The following is a 10,917-nucleotide window of genomic DNA, read 5'->3' on the forward strand; positions in this document are numbered from 1 at the left end:
TGATTGAAACACCCCACCTGAGACTGTATGTTTACTGTGAATGCAGTTTTGCTTAGCATCGACCAAATAGTAAACCACTCATTGTCTTTGCCATAAGGCTAGCTTACAGGTATATCACTTGCGTAGTTTGCAGCTGTATAATCTTACTGGTTTTACCATAAGCATAGAATATTGTTTTATTTTACATACTAGCCATGAAAGTCCTAATTCTTTTATATTTCTAAATCTTCTGGTTTTTGTAAATGTCTCTGATACTGTTGTGTTCTACAGTAGCTTAACAAATGTGGAGCATTTAATTTGTAAAGGTGGAGGAAGTGACAGATGTTCGTTTAGCCTTCTTTATGTGTCTGAATTTCTGCTTTGTGGCTTTTTTTCCCTCCACTTTAGTATATCTTTCTCCTGACTGCAGTACTTAAATCAGATTGCAGATTGCTCCTTTGAATCACACATAGCCAGCAAGTTAGGTCATTTTAATTGTAATTTTTCAGAATCTTATTAAATAAGATTAAGGGCAAAAAGAGAAAAGACCCTGGGTAAGTACAGTAGATAACTGTAATGCATGAGTGGAAGCAAATAGTATTATACAAATGTATAATAATTTGGATCAATAGCAGCCCGTGTTTAATAGGTGTGCCCATATGAAACTGATGAACTAAACACAATGAGGAGATTCTTATGGCATTGTGCTGTATATCTGGATAGCTAAGAAAAATCTTATTTTCATAGCATTCTGAAGGCTGTACAAGAGGCATCCATGCAAAACGAAAGCCTGGCTACCTCCTGGCACAGATATATTTCAGAGAGAAAAAATTTCAAAATAATTTTCTTAGTTTCCCTGCAAAATTAGGAAAGTGTGAATTAGAGTAACTCCTTAGAAACCCATTTGATTTAGGTAGGTTCCAAGTGTTTATAAAGAAAAAAAGGCCTTCCATGCTTATTACATAGCTTTTCACTATTCTTACTGTGCATCAGGTACCTCTGGAATATGACCTGGCTGTCCCTGAGTACGGAAAAAACCAATTGGTGGGTGAAGAAGTAACTGTTGACATTTGAAGTACTAAAGCCTTTCTTTTGATTGTTTGTTTTAGGTGACATATGTCAGAAACCCTATATCTCTGGTGATGCAGATGGAGATTCGTTTGAGCTGACTGGTTCTGAAGATTACTTGCTCCTAGCCTGTGATGGATTCTTTGATGCTATCAAGCCATCTGAGGTTGTAGACTTGGTCCTAGATCATTTAATGCAAACCAAAGGAGTGGGTCTCAAAGCAGCAGAGAGACTGGTGGCTGCTGCAAAGGAAAACGGATCCAGTGATAACATCACTGTTCTAGTGGTGTTCTTGAGGGATCCTCAGGACATCTTGGCAGACTGTCTCAAAGACCCTAAGAGCCTTGGGGCTGGTGATGATGTTCGGAGCTCACCCTTTAATTTCCTCAGCTGTGAGGCAGCAGCCACACAGTGACAAAATCTGCTTAATCCAGAGCGTTCAAGTAAGTTCACGTAAGGAGCTGCCTTCCACTGAAGAAGCCTCTAATACAATAGGCAAAATGTATCAGGAGAAAAATGACAAATGGACAAACATTTAATAGAAAGGCAAGACTGCTTTTACTGAGTTCTCATTTGTCTTTTCCTTCCTTCCCTCTCCCTTCAAAAAACTGTGAGCAGATGTGGAGATTTGTACAGCTCTATCGTCTCTGGGAGCAGAATTCTAAAGTGTGTCTCAGGGCTGCTGGTCATATCTCTCTGCTCTGGAAGTGGTAAGAAACCATAGTATGTATAAACTAATGGGTGAGGATACCTGTTTGTGAATTCTGAGTGAAAATCTAAATTAGCGCTTAAAAAGAGTGTTGTATGTTGTATTTGCTTGTGATGTTGCTTTGGAGATTGGGAGGAGAGGAGCTGTCACTATCACAGAAAAGCTTGTTGCTGTGTGTGGTCTGTAGGGACAGGCTTGGTGTGCAAGAGACTGGGTGGGTTACAACATTATGCTATGTAAGTTGCTTTTGTTTTGTACCAAAGATGATATTACAAGAATGATGTGGTCTCTTTATTCGGAGACATTTAATTTTTTGTGTATGGAGAGGAGAAAATGAAACTGAATGCTCCAGAAAAAGAGCAAGAAAGCAAACTGGAGATATCCCAGGCAAATACAAAATTGGCTGCTTTCTGTGATGCTCTGGTTTATAAACTGGAATCCAATATTCAACTGCACTGGATTATTTCTCCCTAACAAACACACTTTATTGGCTGTTTGGCTGAGAAGAAAGGACCCTTATTGTTGTATTTGAGGGAGATCTTTAAAGTATGTATGCTGTAGCAGTTAAATCTGCTCTTTCTGCCACTTCTTTGTGTACTATAACAAATGAGGATTTTATTTTTATTCTGAGTGTTTATTTGTTTATTTACTGAACTGTACAGTTGGAGGCATTTTTTGCAGTGTTACTTTTTTTCATTGTGGTTTTTATTTAAATTAGAGTTTTAAAGTGGCTGTGTCTTTATTATCTGGTTTTAAAAACTGACAACCCTCAAGTGCCTTAAATATTTCACCCAAGGATTGCTGGCTTCTTGTCATATTCTGGTGAGCCAGTTTATAACATTTTTAAAATGTGACCTTTTTTATTTCATTAATACTAATGTTTAATGCACTTAAATGTTTCATTTTTGTGAATTATTTTAGTGGGAACTAGGTTTCAGGAAAACATCTCTTTCATTGTTGCCAGAACTTGTGGCTTGTAGTAAAAGCTTCACAATACTTACTGTGACTTACCCCCTGCTCCATGCAAAAAGCTCTGGTTAGTTAATCATAAAGTAATGGTCTGATTTGTTACGACTTTCATTAAAAACAAATACACTTCTGACCTTCACAAGAAAATTTCATAAAACGAACTAGAAACAGTTTGGTAATAGTTTTTGATTAATAGATGGTTAATTTGGCCATACTTCATGAACTTTTGGGGCCTAAATAACTTTCTAAGGAGATGTGAAGCTAAGGTGAGGATGAAAGAATTTTAATGAATGTGTAGGTTGTTGTGCGACTGTTAGATCCATTACATGCTGGAGCCTCTGGTTGTGTTTTGTCTTGCCTGGCTAGCAGGACTCAACAAGATCTGAAGGCTCAATGGTAAATGTGTTAGTAATTTCTGTATCTAAACAAAAAGTACTTTACATCTGGCAGCAAGATTGTATGCCTAATTTAGAAGCACATGGCGTTGCAATATGTCAGTCCTGTTGATTAAAATGTGTTGAACATTAATGTTGCTTCGGGAGGAAATTTAGGTAGAAGAGTTGAAATGGCTAAATGGAAGAACAGAGCAGCACAGTTCATGTTCGTAGTGTCTCTGAATCTTTAGCTGTGTGGGGCAGTGCAGTTACCTGAGCGACTTGAGTATTTTGCTGGATTAGTGTGAATGATTGTAGGGTTTAACAGAGAAACACCTCGGTGAGCTACCATCTCATTACATAGCAACTTGGACAGTGGCTTCCTTGTTTGCTGGGCAACAACAGGAGCTTTTCCTCTGAGAAGGTTGCAAGCACTTTTCCATCCTGCATTTTGCTGTCCTAAAATAACGTGGGCAAGGCTTTCTGTGATGGCACGCTGGTAGGGTAGGTAGTAATTTTTGTAGTGAACCTACCTGAGCTAAGGACACCTTTAGACTTCAGTTGTAATACCTTTGGATTTACCATCTCCTATCTCTTTAATTTCTAACCCAGATATTCAGTGTTATGCTAAATTCTGATGACCACTAGTGCCTCTTGGTGTCTTGGAAATAGTTCTCATTAATGTTCTCACTGTTATCTGAGGTTTATCAGGAGAGGGAGAAGCTATTGTATTCATGAAGGGAGATGTGAAATGTTGGTAAGTTTGGTTTCATAGTATGGTTTAATTTCTGAAACTTGCCAAATTTCCTGAAACATTGAAGGTGAACAAGCCAAACTCTTTGTAATGATCCTTTTATTTCAAACTTTTTGGGGCAGATTTCCCTTACAGAGGAAAAGGTCTTAGGTCTTTCAATGGATACTTATAGCTATCTGAGAATATCCTTTTTTGTTTCAAAATATGATAGATTTCTTTTTTTTTAATGGGATCTAAGTGAAATGGGCTTTTAGAATCCTGTCTGTGGTAATCAAATATTTTAATTCTTAAGCTGTGCTCTAGGGAATAAATTCTGCATTCTGAGAAGCTGTTCCCTTATATAGATGTTTTCATTCAGAATGACCTAGTGCCTCATTTTCAGATGTGAGTGGATAGGAACAGTCTTTGGGAACTCATACAGATTTCAGAAACTTCTTACTAGCTTTGAAAGGTCTGGTTGGGTCTATAGGAGTTGTAATTGGGTCAAAAATGGCAGTTTGTATCCTGTCAGTGGAATAAGTAAGTCTTAATGTGTAGTCTACAGTAAAATTCCAAATACTATTTGGGAGGAAGGTTGGTTTTGGAGATGTCTCATCTATTCTTGACAGCCTGATCATAACCTACGGAAATGTCTGTCTTTTTTTTAAAAAAAAAAAAACCACTGAAAAATCAACATTTTAATTTGATGTTAAATCAGCAATGAAAGCGTGACACAGAATGCAAGTATGGATTTTGGAAGTGCGCTTCTAAAATTCTACTGAAAATGGTCATCAGGATGGTCTTCTCTTGGGATGACCAGGCAACCTCCAACTTTTTTTCACTTGTGACTTTGATACCACTTTTAGAAGCCACCAGTTATAATGCATAATACTGTTGTAAGATGTGCCACTAGTATGAGTGGTGAGGAGAGAGGGACAGGAGCTCTAGCAGAAGGTATGAAGTTAAACTGTGTAGTTCAAAATATGGAACGGTGTTAGGTTTTGAATTTGCAGTACTAATCTGCTACATTAGCTTTTCTTATATCTCTCCTTTTAAAACTTCTTGGATTTCTGGTGTTGGCTGTTTTGTTCTGTTTTCCTGCCCTCCTTTGGTTAAAAATAGTATGTAGTTTGGGTGAGAGAATGCTCTCACCTCTCTGGGCCTTCCCAGTGTCATCTCCAATATACTAACACTTGTCCACCAATGTCAAATTGACTAATGACAAATTAACTAATTTGCTTGTTTCCTTGTTGTCTTTCCTGATGGATCTGCAACGAAATTCTTGAGTCTAGCCAAAATCCTTGAAGCTGCAGAAGTTAGCTGAGGATTCAAGGCAAATGTTCAATGAAAAATAAAAGTGTTTTCATATTTTATTAGACTCCAAATGAATGTTTGCTGCTGTATTTTTAACATCCAGCATCAGAAAAATTGCTCTTTAAAGGAGCCTGCATTTTTAAAACAGAACACACTTAAATTCTTATTGTGTTTGGTTGAAAACTAGCTTTAGTCATGCTGCGTAGTGGGTATCCAGCATCTCTTTTGCTTATGGCTAATTCGTACTTCTGTCTTTCTTTCCCTTCCCTGTCCCACCCTCTCCTACGAAGAAACACACCTAAGACAGTGAAGTCTTCTGGGTCTGACATAGACAAGATTACAGTTTTACAAATTATGTTTGTTGGGGGCTTGGTTTGGGTGGGTTTTTTTTGAGAATACAGAGGACAGAAATGCAGGAAAATTTTTAGAACAGAGGGAGATTAAGTAAAATCCACCCTCTGAGTGATGGAGGAGTGAAAGAGAGAGACAGGAATGCATTTAAGTATTATTAATGCCTATTTTAAAATGGAAGTGGGCTGGAAAATAGAGCTACAAATGTCAGTTCTTTCGAGTGAAATACCAGTGCTTGAAAGGATTGGAAACACACCCATTAAAAAGGCAAAACTCAGATGTGGTAGCTGTCTTCAAACAGCCAAGGAAGGAATCACAGTAAAAGCATCCGAGGTGACTTACTGTGACCCCTCAACACTGTCTTGGAAGCTAATGATGCTAAATGGGTTTTTCTAAGCATCCTTATGTGTAAGGTAGTGCTAAGAGGGAGCATTCAGTATATGCAGTTACTGGTCACCGTGCAACTGCTGCCATGAGTAAATGCCATGAAGTGTGTTAATGAATCGATACGGCTGGTGAGCTCTCAGAAGATGAGTAATTGGGCACGGAGTGGTTACAGCAGAGTTGGCAGTTGAATAGTGTTAATCACAGTGATGACTTTAATAGCATTTAATAGACACTTATCTGAATTCAAAGTCAGATGAGATACTGCTCTTTTTAAAAGCATTTCCACTGCTATTAGCTTTCATGAAAAGCCACTAAAATTTCCATATTTTTGTTGGCTGTTGGGAAAAGTGCTTCTCTTGCTTTCTGAATTCTGGAGATGAGTTGGCTGTCTGCACTGGAAAACCCATTTTGGGTTGACAGCTTAAAGCAGCTGTTTGGGGTTAAAACTTCCCTCCCAGGCAATCCTTTAAAAACTTAACAAAAAGGTGCTTCCAAAACAAGTGGCTGAGGAACACAGGTACTTCTAAATGGCACTGCACAAAAAACTCTTAAACTGTAAAGGCCATAGACAATTGAGCTGCTTGAAGTATAAATTCAGATTGCAGCTCCACTCTTTGTGTAAGTGAGACTCTGTTGGTTAAATTACTCATACTCTTGTGGATGCAGGTACTTAATGCACAGCACCAGATATGTCTATTTCTGTTCTTATAGTACTGAAGTATCAAGCAAATGCTTTAGGGAGAAGGCGGGGGGATGTTAGCCACAACAGAGCAGATTGCAGATGATTCATATGTAATTTAGCTCTAGTTAAGCCTGAATTAAATTTCCCTGCTTACTTCTTTTTCTGTCCCTTTTACAACTGGGCCTGTGCCATCAGACAAAATCCTACTAGGAAGCAATAGTCCATTCCCCCTTTCTGAGGAGCAAACAACTCCTGATGGACAAAGTGTCATTCAGGAAGGGTTGGAGAGGGAGAAAAATGAGCTTTCAAATGAGTGCAAAACTTGCCAATGTACGCTAAGTGATGTATGCTCTATGAGCACACGTTTCTAGCAGGTCTGATCGCATTTGAATAGTTGGGCTGGAAAACAATGGGCTTTCTGCCAAGGGTAGTCATAACCTTCCAAAACTGACAGCACCAAAACCAAGGGGCTAGTCCTCCCTGCTTTCCTAAATGGAGCCCACTAAAACAGCCAGCCCTCTTGAGCATTTGCTTTGAAGCATTGACAGTTCTAAGAGCTAAGCCAGCCGCTTTCTGCGTATGTTTTGATTGTTTGTAATACATTTACTGGATTTTACTTTATCTAAAGTTATTTTTAGTGGTATCAGTCATGTCATCTGAGGAGTAATCGAATGGAGAGATGAGGGAGAGTCTGGACCTGAACACTTATCTGTCATAGACCTTCTTAAAATACTACCTTAAAATGGACTGGTAGGCTCTTGCAATAACCTTATCTGAATAGAACAGGAAACCAAAATGTTAGAGAGAATCACTTAAAACTTTATTTTGGTGTGACCCATCAGAACCTGAACACTCACACAAGACTTCCCCACAAACTGATCAATGTTGCTAGTTTAATGTGTTTTCCAAGCTGTGCATGCGGCTGCTGGTGCACACAAAAATAAACAAAAGACAGCTGTGTTGGCAGCATAGAAAATTCAGCAAGATGCAGCTTTTGTCAAACAGAAGAGGACAAAATCAATAAGAAATTTTTTCAAGCTTCTTGGAATGCAAACAATGGTATGAAAAAAAGCAACCTAGAAGAGTTGGCAGTGCACTGTCAGCTGAAAATCACTGTTTTAAGCAAATGAATTTGGCTGCTTTGTAATGTCTGCTTTATTTTGTTAACAAACTCCTCTCAGTCAGGGTTTTATGTCTTGTTGTTATGTGCTTTTTAGTCTGAAGAGAGAAGATATATTTAACTTTCTAAGGAGCTGAATGTATCTGGGCTTTGTAACCAGTTAGATTATGATTATTGAATTTTCTCTCAAGTATTACGCCCGATTACTAATTTCCAGGAGATATTAATATAGCAAGTACTGGACTTAACTAATGATTAAATGGTTCTGGATTTCCACACACAAGAACATCAGTCTTCCCTGATCTAGCGGATCTTCTTGAAGTTCATTATCATTTGTGTGGCATGTGGAAGGTTTGTCACTTCGGCGAACAGCTGGAAGGTGTGACCATCGCTCCCTGCAGGAAGTATTTATCCTTTTATCTAATGAGTAATGGTTCCTTTTGGATGTCTAAGGATGAAGAGATAATTGCTGGGAAACTAGAGAGATCCAATGGGGACCTTCTCAGGGCAGTGAAATACTGTGACTTCCTCTTTTTCATGTTGCCCCTTCTAACTTTGTTAAAAGGCATTCTGCTTAATACTGGATGATTAAGGCTGCTTTCTCCTCCCTCTCCCCTTTTTTTCCTTTTTTTTTTTTTTCCTTTTCATTGGGTTTAATAATAGCAAGATGTTTGTTTTATTGGGGGTTAAAACTTCATACTGGCAAAAAAAGGCCAGTGTAAAGTTTTAAAATTAAGTACTTTGAAATACCTTTTCTGAAAGTCAGTCCTGTTCTGTCTCCTTCTTACTCTCTTCCCAATTTTCTTCTATCTTTTATGTCCTTTTACATTGTCATCCCCCCTCCCCAAAATGCTGCTCTTAGACTGTAAGCTCCATTAGCTCTTAAGTCAGTTTAGTTGCCACTTTATAATTTCAATTTCATCTGTGTTCTCAGTGAATGTGATCTGATCTTTGGAGTTGGAGGTCTGCAACACCGTGAGTGTAGAAAGTACCATGTCAGCTAGGAAGATAAGAGATTACAACAACTGTTGTGTCTTTGGCATTGACCAGTATTGGATGTGTAAGAAGAAAACCCTGTTATTTGCATGTTATTCTGCAGGAATACTTAAGCTTATTTCAGGTAACAGTAGCTCTCGTCCTGAATACAGGACTTCAGAAAGAGTCTTTTCTCTGTATTTCCTTGTTCCTGCAGTTTGTGTGTTCAGACATTTGCACTGTTTAGAAGGGGGGGGGGGGGGGGGGGGGGCTTTCTAACTTTCTTTACCGCTTCAGTTCTTTCTCTTTCTTGCCCTAGCTGACGGAACAGGCAGGTTGGTAACTGCAGCATACCCCATGGCTAATCAACCTCTCAGTCAGTGTAACTCTTCAGTGTCTGCTCTGTACAGTATCTTCAATCCTGTACTTACTTAGTGGTAAGTTAGACTTCTGTAACTACTCCTGCTGACTTAAAAATATGTGTTCTTATCAGTATTAAAATAGTACAAGAGCAGAACTGTTGCTTTAGGCACATTTCTTGCCACTGTGTTGGCTAACGAACCTTGAATGAAAGTAAGAGGGCCAGTGACTTTGAAATAGGAGCTGTTAGCCAAGTGTTGTAGAATCTTAGTCCTTATTTATTTTGTATGCTAATCTGCACTTGTGACCCTGAGCAGAAAAGCTGCAGTACAGCAGGTTTTATAAGCTGTGGCTTAACCAGTTATCTAGTATCTTAAAACTCTTATTTAAGCTGACTGGTTTTGTGCACAGGTCAGAAACCTGTTGTCATTGATCCTTAAATGCTATGCATATTGTACATTCATTTACATGGATTGTTCTAATAGTGCTCGTGTGTATTATGCTACATTACCATATTTTTATATATATATATATATATGTATGTATTGCATGAGGTTTCATTGTTGGTTTGGTTTTTTTTATTGTCACTTTTGTATTCACACGGTGCCTCATGTATCTGTTTGCATATTGCAAGAAGTTGTTTCAAAGCAGTGATTGGGAACAGGTGGGGAGAACTCTCCACTGTATGATCTGATGTTTCTGAAGTATTAATAAAGTATTGTGATTCGAAGTATTGCTTGTTTCTTCTCTTAAATGTATTTTTCATTCTAATACTTCCAAGTAGCTGGATCCACGGTGGTCATATTACACATCTTTGAGTGGTTACCCTGTCACCAAATCTTACCTTCTTCCATAGGGCCTTTCTGGGAAGAGACCAGTGGAAGCACTAGAAGGAGACAATCTTGGGATCACACAGCATGCTTACTTTAAAAGATGATGTCACTTAAAGCCATCTTAGAAATGGACTGTGTACCTCTAATTCATTGATTTGATCTTCGTTTTCTTTTATTCTTTTTACCAGCTAGGAAAAGTAATAATGCAGGTTAAGTTAGGTGTATGATCTAATGTCTTACAGTAATGGGATAGTGATCTGAAAGACCCTATTGCAGCAGAGATCATGACAATTTGTTGTTCACTTGCATACTTACTAAAGAAGTGATCTTTAACTGCCGAAGTGGGAGGCTGGACAGTGAATTCTTGGAGTATGTTAGGGTTAATTTACTGCAGAATACAGGGGAAGTTTTGAGAAAGATGTTAACTTTCAAAATTTAAGTATGGCTTGGAAGCTAAACTAATCTTTCTTTTTCTGTGATTGTTTCTGAAGTGCTGGTGTTCCTATCCTCAGGAAAGGAAGATGTAAGGAGAGCAGGACAGAGATAAGAGACCTGAAAAAAGTAAGCTTTAACAGTCTTGGGGGTCTCAGAGATGCAGTCTTTTAGGTGGTTTGTCTAAATGCTATTGTATTTATCCTAGTGAAGAAGAACTATAAAACTCTAGGAAGAGCCCAGGGTGCTGCATCAGAAGGAAGCAGATAAAATATTTCTTGAAATACAAAAATAAAGATAACTGTAATCAGTCATCAGGTAGATTCTGCTCAACATGTTGTGGGCATACTTGAACCTACTTCAGGTAAAACTTCAAATCTCTTGAAAATAGCTTTCATTTCATAGTTCTAAATGTTTTCTGGGTTTGGTGATGGGTTTGGGTTTTTTTAACAGTAGGAATTCCAGGGGTGAAAACTCACTTGTAATAACCTCTAGAAAAGTAACAAATTCTCAGAAAAGGTTGGGGATTTGTCTGACTTAGGTTTAGCAGCAGTTAGGGAACTTAGAAGTTAGGTTATGCTCACGAAGGAGCATAAGCAACAACTAACTGCTGCTGTTCTTTCATGATCAT

At 38.3% G+C, this 10,917-nt stretch overlaps 1 protein-coding gene across 4 annotated transcripts in view; it reads left to right on the top strand.

Moving 5' to 3' along the window:
* The window catches only part of PPM1F (protein phosphatase, Mg2+/Mn2+ dependent 1F), a 28,114-nt gene extending 18,360 nt beyond the window's left edge, over positions 1-9,754 (top strand). For 2 of the 4 annotated variants that reach the window (XM_037375478.1, XM_037375499.1), the window contains exon 7: positions 1,089-9,754. In XM_037375478.1, the coding sequence (XP_037231375.1) occupies positions 1,089-1,462 (374 nt within the window). In that variant the 3' untranslated portion in view covers positions 1,463-9,754. The remainder of the gene's footprint in view (positions 1-1,088) is intronic. The other 2 variants (XR_005102303.1, XM_037375486.1) reach the window with 2 other exon arrangements.
* The last annotated feature ends 1,163 nt before the right edge of the window (positions 9,755-10,917 follow it).

Source organism: Falco rusticolus, chromosome 1 (assembly GCF_015220075.1).
Source record: "Falco rusticolus isolate bFalRus1 chromosome 1, bFalRus1.pri, whole genome shotgun sequence".
Classification (NCBI taxonomy): Eukaryota; Metazoa; Chordata; class Aves; order Falconiformes; family Falconidae; genus Falco; species Falco rusticolus.